This window comes from Propithecus coquereli, unplaced genomic scaffold (genome assembly GCF_000956105.1).
Source record: "Propithecus coquereli isolate 6110/MARCELLA unplaced genomic scaffold, Pcoq_1.0 Scaffold762, whole genome shotgun sequence".
NCBI lineage: Eukaryota > Metazoa > Chordata > Mammalia > Primates > Indriidae > Propithecus > Propithecus coquereli.
In genome coordinates, this window is record NW_012153752.1 from 139084 (window position 1) to 152978 (window position 13895).

General features: G+C 38.5%; 1 protein-coding gene across 2 annotated transcripts in view; it reads left to right on the forward strand.

The window, feature by feature from the left end:
- Positions 1–354: 354 nt before the first annotated feature.
- RRAGB (Ras-related GTP binding B) overlaps positions 355–13895 on the forward strand; it is a 34634-nt gene continuing 21093 nt past the window's right edge. The window contains exons 1-6 of one of the 2 annotated variants that reach the window (XM_012662408.1): positions 428–1092; positions 1957–1990; positions 4552–4651; positions 9158–9241; positions 11157–11223; positions 13157–13379. In XM_012662408.1, coding sequence (XP_012517862.1) covers positions 1001–1092; positions 1957–1990; positions 4552–4651; positions 9158–9241; positions 11157–11223; positions 13157–13379 — 600 coding nt within the window. In that variant the 5' untranslated portion in view covers positions 428–1000. Of the gene's footprint in view, positions 1093–1956; positions 1991–4551; positions 4652–9157; positions 9242–11156; positions 11224–13156; positions 13380–13895 lie in introns of both variants that reach the window. The other variant, XM_012662407.1, reaches the window with a different exon arrangement.

The window sequence follows — 13895 nt, forward strand, 5'->3', positions numbered from 1 at the left end:
AAATATATATACTACAGAAGAGCTTAAGATAAAAAGTAACAGCACTCTACATGTATTAATGCATTTCATCATAGACTCGGTTACAAAGATTAATAACAAAAGCAAGAAGACAAAGACAATGTTTGGTCTTCCCCGCCAAAAACCGTTAAAGGCAAGCAGCAGTAAAATCAGCTAGCTTGGAGGCACTGAAATTGCAACCGTCTCCTTTAATTCTCTGGTGCTGGTGGGTAGGGCCAGGCGGGTCCACTATTAAAGAGCCTGGAGGCTCGCAGCACCTTACCCAGCCCGAGGCTGTGAGTGAGAGCCAAGGCCACGTGACGTCGCCCGGCGGCACTCTGGCTTTCCTGGAGCAGTCTCTATGGTATTCTTCCTAGCCTACCCACCCCTTGGGTAGCGGCAGTCACGTGACAGGCTCTGGGTTTACGGCAGGTGCCCACGTGATCCAGGCCTGCAGTCGGGTGGCTGCGGTGAGGTATCTGGGCTCCTGAAGGGCGGGCGGTTAGGTCGTAACGGCCGCCGCCGGTGGACTGTCCCGGGCTGTCAGGCTTAGGAGCAACGAGCCGGCTGAGGTGTCCACCCCTTAGTGCCTACGGCACGGGTCGGCTCTTTTCTGCCACCTCCACCTTCGCGGTCCCTACCTCTTTGCGGGTGAAGTCACCTTTTCGGGTTTTGAGACCTTGGGGCCTGAAGCTCAAACTTGGGACGAACCCTCAATCCACCTCTCTTTTTCTCTCATCCTCCATCTCTTCCTTTGTACCACCGAATCACTCGGCCTTTAAGCTGGCCAGCTTGGCTGCGCCTTGAGGCCAAGTTCGGGGCAGTAAAGGTAACCGCGGGGAACGCGGCCCCCCAGTGGACAAAGGCGGAGGCAAGAATAGAGCAGGCCTAAGGGCCGCAGGCGATGAGAATAGGCGGTTGAGGGGGGTGAACGAGAAAACAAACCAAAAAAAGAAAAAGAGTACTGCGAATTTAGAAGGGACTGGAAAGGACTTGTTGCACGATGGAAGAATCTGATTCTGAGAAAAAGATGGAGAAAGAAAATCTGGGGCCGAGAATGGATTCTCCGTTAGGGGAACCGGAAGGATCGCTTGGGTGGGTGAAGGGTATTATGTCAAATCTGGAAGAGGGGGTGTTCTAATTGAGGCGAGTTCTGGCATTAGAGCACTTGCCCCCACTCCCCAATGATAAATTGCTTGATTTACCAGTAAGGTTGATTGGTATCATGCTTTTCACTGCAGGATAAACTGGAAAGCAGAATGTTGCTAACTGAGCAGAAATAACCCTTAGGACAGGGCTGATATTTCTGGTGGTGGTGGTGGGGTGTTCTAATTGAGGAAGCACTTCTGAGTTGCTTTGAATTATCAGTAAAGGAGACTTGATATCACCATTTTGGGGATGGTGAGACTGGGAAGAGGATTAGCATTTCCTGGTCAGAGACTAGAGGCTTGAGAGTGCCTTCGTGCCAATTTGTAACTGCATTTTGAGACTCGTATTATATGTGCTTTGTGCCTGTGATGAGTGAAATATGGCTTGGAAGGAAAGCTGAAGGACTAAAGATACTTCCAGCTTTTAAAAATATAAGGCTGAAATTTTTAAAAATAGACAATATTCAAATATGAAAATATTATTTGACTTATTAAAACACCTGTATGTGTTCTTTTGATTAGTTTTTCGTGATGAGGAACAATTGAATTTGAATGGCTTATTTATATTCCTAAAAATATCTTCCTAGGAGCTATCTCCTGAGCTCCTAATTAGGGGGATAAGGAGTGTAAACCCAGTTTTATAATTTAGGAATATGGGCGCCTCTGCTTAGCTGAGGTCCCACACACAACTGTACTCAGTTGTTGTACTAAATATGCTCTTTTGCACCTCCACATTTATTTATATTTCTTTAATTTCAATTTTTAAGGCAATCGGATCATGGAAATTCTGTCTTTTGGTTTATATCTGCAGGTGGGTGCTACCAAATACAGCTATGAAGAAAAAGGTAAGACGTGTTAAGTACATCAAAAACATGACGGTAAAGGTAAGAGCTTGCTATTCAGGAAATACATGGTGTAGTGGGGGTTATATATATAATAGATATCATCTTTCCTGGACTATTGCAGGAGCCTTCTACATGATCTTTCTGTCATCCCCTTCTTTCTTATCAGATTTAATTTTTCTTTTTTTTTTTTATTTCAGCAAGTTATGGGTGTACAGATGTCTAGGTTACATGTGTTGCCCCCCCCCCGAAGTCCGTGTTTCAAATATGTCCATCCTTCGGGTAGTTTAATTTTTCTAATGTATAAATCTGACTGGATCATTCACATACTGAAGAACTTTTGGTAACTTCCCAAAGCCCATGGAATAAAATCCAAATGGATTTTAAAATAATGACTTAAAAATCTATTCCTGAGTACCTATGCACCCTATCAAAGTCATACAGAATTTGTTCTCCAGATTTACAAATTGATTTGCAGTTTGTGCGAGCCATACACACACACTACATGAGCTTCTGCCTGCACATGTACTTTTAACCTAACTCAAATTTTACCACTGTAAGATCTTACATGAGCTCTCCAGTTTGAATTGGGTACTCCTTCCTTTGTGCTCTTCTGGTACTGTGCCCCACCTTGAGGTTCAGGCAGAATTGTTAAGAACACAACTCTGGAGCAAATTTCTTAACCTGGGGCTTCCTTTTCCTCATTTGTAAAATGGTAATAATAATATTACCTATCTCATAGGGTGGTTGTGAAGTTTAAACGAGTAAATGCCTATAAAGCACTTAGATCATTACCTAATACAGTTAGCCTTGTAAGTCTTTCTATAACCAATCGAAGCAAGATTTTTCATTACAAAACAAAAGAAATGTACTATATTTAGCATTAACTTCATCTAATAATTTAGATCTGTGACTCCAGTTTTCTAAGGGAATGTTCTTGATGAGCCTGTCTAAAGTTGCCGTCAAGAAGGATGCCTAAAAATACCAGAAATTTCTACATGATTAAGACCAAAAATTAGCTTGATTTTATCATTCCGTGATATATACATATATCAAAACATCACATTGTACCCCCTGATATATACAATTGTTTTTGTTCTTTTTTAAAATTTTTAATTAAAAAATAAACTTTTTTGTGGCAACTTTAGACTAGCTCATCAGTGATATTTCCTTAGTAAGATAAAGTTATATAGCTAAATTGCTAGATTAAATCAAACCTGAATACAGTACATTATTACTAATACAACATATATTTGTAATTAGAAATTTTTGTAAAATATCTTGGTAGAACATGGATCCCCTTCATTTGGAAAGCAAGGTAATTAGAAATATATTTCATAATTTTATTTTGAAAGGATTTAAAAGTCACTTTTACTCAGCTCCCTTCTAGTGTAAGAATATACAGCATTTTGATAGATATTTTACTCTCTGAAACACTGACATTGACAAGAAGGCTGTTTACCTTCATAAGGACCACCCTTTCCACTGGACAATTCTCATTGTTAAAAACTCTCTTGCATTGTGTCTTTGTTTTGATAACTTGCTCATTCTTTTAGTGAGCATACTTTGAGCATCTGTTATATGTTAGGTACTGGAGATACAAAGGGGAATCTCCCCTTTAGGAGATCAGAGTCTTATGAGAGACAGACCCCCCCAAAAATTAGTAACTCAATGCATATGGTCTTCGTAATGATATAACAGTGCCGTGGGAGGACAGAGCTAAGACAGTTAAGTCAGTCTAGTGCATTGGGGTCAGAGAAGCTTCTTGAGAAGATGATTACTGAACAAAGTCTTAAAGGATGAGTGAAACTTAGCTGAAAGAAGAAAAGAGATTGAAAAATTACTGGCAGGGAGTACAACATGAAACAAAGGCATAGAGGCAGTACCTCTCAGAGGGCTGGGAGCAATCAAAATGACTACCAGCAGTTAAGTTATGTGTGGCTGGATGTTAAAAGTTCCAGGCCAGGAGGGGCAGAAGATGAGGGTAGAGAAGTAGATTGGCTAGATCAACGAGGGTCTTATATGTAATTTAAGGACTTGATCTTGTAGGCCATAATAAGCTTTGGCAAAGAAAAAGAAGAGACAGAGTAAATAATGGAAAAAGATCATGGAGGTGAAAGGGATGTGAAGAGGATGAGATCAAGGATAGAGGTGGAAAGGTTGACCTTGAACAGAAGGAGAAACTTTAAGTTAGACTGAAATCCCCTGATAGATAGTTCAGTCCACAAAACTTTATTGGATTATGAGAGAAAATGGTTCAGTTTCCTCTCAAGATGGTACTTTTCTAATCTGGTTCTGAATATATTAATAATGCATATTAGTAACATAAATTCACTGCAGTTCTGTCACCAAGAGGACGTGTGACCTGTGACAGGTAAGTGCCTGGCCCCTGGAATTCTGAGGATCTCTGCATTCACTGTTGGTCGGGGAATAGTATCTGCACCTGGTTGTTAGTACTGTCACTTCAGTAAAACATCAAATGCAGGAGAAAAATAGATCTCTTTAGACTGGATTTATTCTAGATTGTTAACTTTTTCCCTTCTTTTTTCCCACTTTGTCTTTAGGTGCTGTTGATGGGTAAAAGTGGGTCTGGTAAGACCAGCATGAGGTCTATTATCTTTGCAAATTATATTGCCAGAGACACGCGTCGCCTTGGTGCAACAAGTAAGATGTTCTATCTTATTGTAAAGTCAGGTGATCTTAACTATTAATAATCTGCATAACACACTTTATTGCAGTAGCTTGGGGATGCAGAGGTTGAGGGATTTGTTATGGAGCATGTTTCCCCTGTTTGCATGCCTCCTCAGAGAGGTGTGGCCTAATTCCAGTTACTACTGCTTGCTCTCTTGAGGAAATTCTTTCCTTTCTTGGTTGCTTACCAAGTGGAATGCCCTTGACCAACTTGTTTATCCTGCTACTTCTTAAACAAGCATAGGGACCTTTTATTTGTGCATTTTGGGGGGAGAGTGTTTTTAACTGTTACTATACAAAGGGAAATTCATAAGTATTAACAAACATAACAAAATATTTTTTAAAGTAGTAGTTAGTCCTTGTCTTCATTAAAAGATAAACTGCAGGGATAGGAAGGGGGGAGGTTAATCTGATCTGTATTCTGCTACTTCTCTTCCTGGATATATGTAGATGTTCTCGTTAGAGTTTCAGCTCTGATTTGGGAAATGTTTTATTGCCCTTTATGGTTCGAATGTTAGTATAGACTAGCTTGGCTGCCATGGCTGCCAGGACAGTAAGTCTAGAATCCTGGGAGAGCCCTTCCATCTCTGGGCTGTAATGCCATTTCTTTCTGCAGCATCTGAGCACTTCTGGATTCTACCTTGGTCCTTGGTTTCTAGGTGAGGAAAGCATTACTCTACCTGGCCTTCAGTGATTCCTATTCTGGGTTTCTAGCATCTTGAATGCTTTTAGGGACAAGTCACCCACTACTATATAAGTAAACACATTATGTTCCAGACCTTAGGATACAAAGGAGAAGGAAACCTCATTTCTGTTCTCATGATGCTTGCTTGGAGTGGAGTGTAGACTCTCATACTTGGGGCAGGTTTGATGATTAGAAAACTATTTCTTAGGTATAGCCCCGACTCTAATTCCCTTTTTTTCTGTTAACTAGTTGTCTTTCTATTCTCTTAAACCTCTACAAATATTTGAGGATAGTCAATGTCTCGATTTATCCTAGCCATCCCATGCTTCCCAAATCTTGCCTTCCTTAAGTTAAACACCTCTAGTTCTTTCATCTATTCCTCATTTTACATAATTTTGAAGCATTTTAAATGACTTGTTCAAACTTTTCTGTATTTAAAGTGCTGAGATTTGAATGCAGATATGGTTTGATCAGGGCAGAGTGGGCCTCTCACATCTCTTATTCTGGACATTGTATTGCTGTTAGTGTAGTCTAATTGCTACCCTCCTTTTTTGGAGTTACCTTTATTATACTGCGTCATACTAAAAAACCCCAGTTCCTTTTCACATATGTTGTTATTAAAACACATATCCTTCTGGTTCTTGTGTAATTATATTTTGAACCTAAGAATAAGTGCTTTTTAAATTAAATTATTCAATTTTGTTTGTTTTAGTCCATGATATGTTCCTGTACCCTGTGTTTGCTAACTATGAAATCCAGGACAAGTCACTATTTATCTGGGTCTCAGTTTCCATATCCATAGAAAAGGGACTGGATTCTGTTTTCATTTTAGCTACTTATTCTTTCATCTGATGTATTAGCTATCTTTCCTAGTTCCATGCAGTTTGTACATTTGATAAGTATCTCTTCTGGTTTTCTTTTAAGTCATTGGTCAAAAATTTTGGTCAGGATGAAGTCCTATGGTCTGTCATACCTTTAGAGTTGACATCTGTAGCTCTGGGCTTTCCAGACTTCTCTGTCTTGATTTGATAGATTTTAAAATTTTTCTTTTCTTCCAGGGTAAATATCTGAGCCTAATATCAGTATAGTTTCAGTTGATTAGAGGAAGCTAATGTTTATTGAACAACTGTTATTCGCCAGGCTTTTGCATGCTGTTTTATCTACTTTAGTCCTCATATTAACTTCATTTTAATAGATGAAGAAACTGTGACTTAGAAGTCGATCTCATTCAGCTAGTAAGCATTAAAGCTGGAATGTCAATCTATGCTTTTGCTCTATTCGTTATACCACAGCCTATCTAGCTTACCCTACCCTAACAATTCTCGGAAGATTTCTTTGTCTTCGTGTTTTGAATTCTGCACACTTTGTTGAAGCACCTTTTTCTAGTCCAGTTGATGTTTCTGGTTTTAGCTGATCAGCAGAGTTAATTTATCACCCTGAATCCAGAGAATAGTCTTGCAACCAACATTTTAGAACTATTCAAAGTGCTTAAAATAGTTTTTTTTTCTTTTTATTTTTTTATTTCAGCAAATTATGAGTGTACAGATGTTTAAGTTACGTGTGTTGCCCTTGGTTCCCCCCCCCCCCCGAAGTCTGTGTTTCAAATATGTCCATCCTTCGGGTAGTGCGCGTTGCTTAAAATAGTTTTGACATAACTTAGCAGTATCATTATGAACAGAAAGTTGCAAATGATATGAACTCTATATATTAAAGCAGACCATTTATTCAGCAAGTACTTTTCTGAAGCTTCCTGTGTACTAGACACTGTGAATGAGACAGGGCTCTTGCCCTTAAGAGTATCTTGAGTGGGACCTTTATTGATAATGCTTTGTTAGTAATTACTGTATCTCCTTAAAGGTAGTAAAAGTATATTTAAAAATGTTGGCCTTAAGGCTTTAGCGTATCATCATTAGCTAGTTTGTCATTGCTGAAGAAAGGTCTGGGTTCTATTGCTAAACTTGTAGACTAGTTTAAAATACATATAGTACATTGCTTTTTACTTGATATTCCTTTTTATGTAGTTGTTGATTTTCTTTAAAAGTAGTAAAATAGTACTTTTAAACTATTACATTGACTTTAATGTTTTAGTGTTTTTGTAGTTTGGCATTGCTGAAAACAGTCCAGTTTTATTTCGTTAAACTTAGAGCCTACTGTGTTTTGAAATTTGAAGTAAAATACAGGATGGTGGTGTTATTAATTTATTAGGGGGCTGTTAAAATGTGTTTGTTGGAATAGTAAACTTGTCGATAAAAATATTATTATAAAGTATTTTAGGCTGAAACACTGTTGACGGCTCCAAGGTTTCCTACCTTCTCAAAATTCTCTGTTCCCTTGGCTTTTATTTAATGCTCTATTACCCTGGTTTTCTTCCTTTATCTTTAACCATCCCTTCCCCCCCTTTTTTTAAAAAAAATCTTTATCATAATATTTTCTTCTTTCTGCCCCATAAGTGTATGTGATTCCTCAAAGGTCTCTTCTTGGTTCTTTGTAGTTACTCTTATGACAACAGGGCAGTTAGACTAGGAGAGCCAGAGGGCCATATAGGGGATATGAGAGACTAAAGAGGGAATTAGGAAGTAGGAGCTTAGATCATAAAGTGTCTTATAAGCCAAGTGAAGTAGTTTGAATTGAGGGTAGAGAGAGTTTTAAACAGAAAATTAACATGATCAGATTTATATTTTATTCTAATTTTCAATTTTAATTATAAAAATAATACTTGTGAAAAATTCAAACATTGCAGATGTGTAGAAAGTCTATTCCCTCTCTCACTCTCAGGCCTACCTCATAGGGACAATCACTATTAGTAGTTTTGAGATTATTCTTCTGGCCCTTTCTTTTCTGGGTATATATAATCATGCATACACAGAGAGGTTTTTTTTTTCTTTCTCATGAAGAATGGAATAACAATCTGCACTTTGGAGAGATCGCTATACCAGAATATAGAGGATAGATGGATTAGAGAGAGGCAAGGGTAGAAACAGGTTGACCAATTAGGAAACTGTTTTGGTAGACCAGGTAAGAGATGACAGGGGCTTGATTTGGGTTAGGGTGATGGTAGTAGATATGGTGAGAAGCAAATGGATTTGGGATATTTTTAAGAGGTAAAATCAACAGGACTTGCTGATAGATTTGGGGAGAATGGTGAGGGAAAAAGTAGACTGAAGGATGAAAGTAAGGTTTTGACTTACTTAAATTCACTGAGATGGAGAAGACTACAACAGGCATAGATTTTTGTGGGAAGAAAGGGGAGATGATGAGTTATATTTGGATACACTGAATTTGGGATACTTGTGTTTTATTCAAATGGAGTTGTATAATATATGAGTCAGAAAGGTAGGAGAGAAATTTGTCCTAGAGATACCTATTTACGAGTTATCAGTATCCAAATGGTAAATAAAATAATGTGAATAGATTAGCTTGCCTTGGGGAAGGTGGCCAAGGATGGAGTCTTGAAGAACTCCAACATTTAAGGGACAGAAAGAAGAATAGGAGCCTGCAAGGGAGGATCTGCCAGAGATGTCATAGGTGTGATATCAGAGACCAAGAGAAGAGAATTTTTGAGAAGAAGAGAGTAGTCAACAGTGTCATGCTGCAGAAAGTAAGACAAGGACTAAAAAGTCCACTGGATTTGGTAATGGGGCCACTGGTCACTTCATAACAATTTCTATGATATGGGAGTAGAAACCAGATTTCTATCCCATATGCCCCATATCTAAACAGTCACTGAATCCTATCACTTCTTTTATTATTGTCTTTCCCTTTCTCAGTAGCACTTCTTTCCATTTTTTTTTTAGTACTAGACCGTATACATAGTCTTCAAATTAATAGCAGTTTGAGCACCTACTCTCTCGTAGACTCTGTTGGAAATACAAAGACATGTAAGATATGATTCCTTTTCCAAGGAGGGGGAAGTAAAGGGGAGAAGGGAAGTAGTTTGAGCACCTACTACGTGCCAGGCACTTTATATATGATAACTAATTGAATCCTCACAGTAATCCTGTGAGGTCAATACTATGCACCCCCATTTTCTTTTAATAGAAAAAAAACTAATATTCAGAGCTTAAGCGACTTACCCAAGGTCACACAGAGATAGAGCTGGTATTTGAACTCAGATTTGTTTGTCTCCAAAGCCCATGCTTCTTTTTTATAATGCTTTGCTGCTTATGATATAATTTATAAGATAAAATTACACAATAGTTAGATAATAGTCAATTTAAGCAACAGCTTTGAGATAGTCATAGAAGAAACACCACTGTGTGGTCGATTGACTATCACATAAATTGTATAGATGATAATTGCTAGACTTTGAGAAATTTTCAGCATAAAAATTTTCATTATTCTTCCTTGGATTTTTAGTGCCTGGCAGAGAGTAGATGCTTAATAAATGTTTGAATGAATTCAGAGGGAGAGATGACGGTAAGTGGGGGTAGCTAGACAGGGCTTTTAGAAGAGATGGGGTTTAGGTTGGGTCTTAAAAGATGCATATAACTTTGAAATAAAGATGGGGAGGGCTTCCCAGGCAGATAAACAGATTAGGTGAAATATAAGGGGGAGGGAAGCATAAGGCAGAGGTCGCAAACAAGCAGCCTGTATGCTGGATAAGGCCTGTAGATGTGTTTTGTTTGGCCCATGCAATGTTTTAGAAAAATTGGAATTAGTTATCAGCATGTAAAAGTTTTCATAAAAATCTGAATTTCCCACTGCTATTGAAAAGTTTAAAGGTCTGGTAACCTGGAACCCATGTTCCTGCATGGCAAATGAGTAATAGCTGAGTAACTGCCACTCACTCCACTGTCTTCTTGGGTGGATGTCTGCCTTATGTATGTAACCAACTTTGCTCATGTACATTTACTGGCCTAGCCCCTATTAGCAAGTTTGCGACCACTGATGTAAGGTATCTTGGGGTTTGGGGAGGTAGTGGGGCTGGGAGGACTGTGGATAAACCAAATTGGGCTGGAGCAAAAGGCTTTATTAATGTAAATCATTGGGGAATGTATAGGTAGATTGGAAGCAAAATTGTGAAGGACCTTAAATGGCCCCCTATAGGTATGGAGGAACCATTGAAAGTGTTTTGAATGGGGAGTGACATGTTCAAAGTAGTGTTAAGAAGATGAGCCTGGCAGTAGCCTATAGGATGAAGTAAAAGTGGGTAAGGCTCTCTTGGGGGGAAGTCAGATATGGAGCTTTTGTAGTAGTGTAGTCATGAGATGATAAGGGCCTTCCTTGATGTTAGTGGTGGGTTATAAAATAAGGAATGGGATTAAGAGAGATTGCAAAGAGCTAGCAATGAATTAAATGTCAACAGAGGAATCAAAATGGGAGAAAGTCAGGGTCTTTAACTGAAAGAGAAATGAATAGCAGCAGTTAGTTTGGTTATGTTTTGTGTTTGTTTTGTGTTTGGTTTTTGTTATTTTTGTTTTTTTAAATTTTTTTTGTGTGTGTGGGAAGTTGGTGGGGGCAGGTGGAACAGGGAAAATGTATTAAGTAGTGTATGTGTCTGTCTTACATGTTGAAATTTTTAACATTAGTATTATAATTGGAGGTTGTTTCTGCTCTAAGTACTAAACTACTAAAAAGTAAAATGACTTACATGAGAGCCAGTTCTACAGCTCAGGGTAGTTTAGGTGCCTACCTTGCCACTAAACCACACTACTAAGCTGAAAATCACCTTCTTGTGGCTTTGAGCATTTCACTCCACTTTGGTCCTTCTAAATTTCATGGATTAGTGCTTTGGTTATTTTGAATTTCACCTTCCATGCTACAGTTATTAGATTTGTCATATTTGTCTTCCAGTTGATGTAGAACATTCTCATGTTCGATTTCTGGGAAACCTGGTATTGAACCTGTGGGACTGTGGTGGGTAAGTACCATCTGCTTATTTGTTTGTGAAGCTGATGGCAGTAATCATGGCATCTAGTATAATCTGCATGGTGAATATACCTAGAGTAACTATTATTTGTAATAGATACATTGGATAGAAATTACTTCAAAATTGGCACTTGATTAAATAAAGATCTCTGACTTATATAATTGTGAAAGTGTCCTCTGTATGTGACATGTTTAAGTAGCACTAACACAGACTCCATCTGGGTATCCATAGTGTGGTATAAATTATTCCCTCTTTTACAGGGGAATAAATTAGGTTTCTTTTTCAGGTGGCCTGACACCAGTGCCAACCTCTTAGCTGTCACACCTTACTGCTTTGTTCTTAGTTGTTTCGTTAGTTATCTCCAGGTAGTCTGAGCACTATAGATTAGACTCTGAGCACATATTCTCTAACTGAGTTACCTACTTTTGGAAGAGTAGGAGACAGCTCCTCCTCTTACGACCAAGGCATTCACCAAATATCCCACCACAAATGCACATACGCTGTGTTTCTGTGCTGATATTACTTTCTACCCTGCGGCCATTTGCATCTCTGTGATGAACTACTGTAGTACACAGTGGTTAGGAGTGTCAGCTCTGGAGTTAAATTGGGATTTGTATTTCAGTTCTGTTAGCTCTTTCATCTTGGGTAGATCATTTAACTCTTTTAGTACAGTTTCTTCATTTGTACAATAGGATAGCAATGATACTAGCTCATAGGGTTGTTTTGATGACTAAGATAATATGTATAAAAACACATAGCAAAGTACCTCACAAAATAAATAGGTATTATTGTTAGCTCAGTGTTTCCTAGCTCCTAGCATAGAGCCAGCCATAGAGTAGGTGCTCAATGCATATTTGTTGAAAGAATAATGCAATACCCAAATACTCTGTAATACAATGATTCCATTTCTGCTAGTAGATGGATCACTTAACACCCTAACAGCTTTCTCCATAAAAATCCTTCCTCATTATCATTGCTTCCAATTTTCTGTTTCGAGAGTTTAGTCCCAAGTCCCTTGCTTTTAGGCACTAAGATATGATCTTCATTTTTTGCAGATAAGACAGATGAGGTCCAAGGAGATTATAATTCTCCCAAGGTAACACAGCTAATTAATATCAAAGTACAGGACTAGAACCTAGGTTCATGATTTTTTCCTCCACTATACAATGCTACTGTTTTCTGCTAGCCAGCTGGTAATTGATAACTTCTTGGGAAGCGGCATATAGTCTAAGGAGCAAAGAGCAACATTCTCCTAAAAAAGTTATCACTTGAGTCATTTTCATAGAGTTTAGAATATTTGACTATTGAGTTATTCATTCAGCAAATGTTCATTGAGCACTTAACACTGTTAGAACCTGGAAAACAATGGGGAATAGTAATAGACATGGCCCTTGCCTTCAAGGAACTTGTCTGGGGAAATGAATGCTATTAATTAAAAACTCACACAAACAAGTATAATATCACACTTGTGGTAAATATTGAAAATAAGAGGAATGTATTGGTATAAGAGGCTACAGTTAGTGGATTGACCCAAATCAGGGAGTTCATGGATGGTTTCCGTGATGAAGTGTGGATTGAACTGAAATCTAAAAGGACAAGCTGGAGTTAATTAGATGAAGAGGCAGAGGGGTAGCATATGAACCAGAATAAACAGCATGTGTAAAGGTCCCATGGAGGATAAGCTATGGGCCACTTGAGGAATTGAGAGAAGGTCAGTATGTTTAGAACATAAGGAGGGGCAGAGGGTGGTGAAAGTTGCGGTTCAGGAGGTAAGAAGGTAAGACCAGACCTATTTGCTATTATTTGCCCTTTGAATTTAAGCCTTAAGATTGTCTTTTCCATTAATCAAGCCAATGAAAACAGATCATAAGCAGGGGTGACTGAACTGAGGACTTGCTTACTATCTAGATTTTTTTCCTACCAGGCAAGACACCTTCATGGAAAATTATTTCACCAGCCAACGGGACAACATCTTCCGAAATGTGGAGGTTCTGATTTATGTCTTTGATGTGGAGAGCCGTGAACTGGAAAAGGACATGCATTATTACCAGTCGTGCCTGGAGGCCATTCTGCAGAACTCTCCAGATGCCAAAATCTTTTGCTTGGTACACAAAATGGATCTGGTACAGGAGGATCAACGGGACCTGGTAAGAAACAGAAAAGGTGCTGCACCAAATGGTTGTTATGCTTTACAAACTTCTTTTGTAGAGGTAGAGGTAAATTTGTACCATTTTGTTTTTTGGGAAAAAAGTCTCAGCATAAGCTTTCAAAATATAGTTCTGTCATGTGCTTTAAAAAACATTCTTATTAGCCAGGTGTGGTGGTGTGTGCTTATAGTCCCAGCTACTTGGGGGGCAGAGGCAAGAGGATTGCTTGATCCCAGGAATTTGAGGTTGCAGTGAGCTATGACAACGCCACTACACTCTAGCCCCAACAACAGAGCAAGAGCCTGTCTCAAAAACAACAACAACAACAAAACAACACTCTTAAACACACTTCTTTTTGTCCATGGTAAGGGAAAGACAATATTAATTTAGCAAATAATTTTCAAATTTGGTAAGGAATCTGACCATGTGATACCACTAAGAAGCCATTATTTATTTATTTTTTTTTCTTTTTTTTTTTTATTTCTGCATGTTATGGGGGTACAGATGATTAGGTTA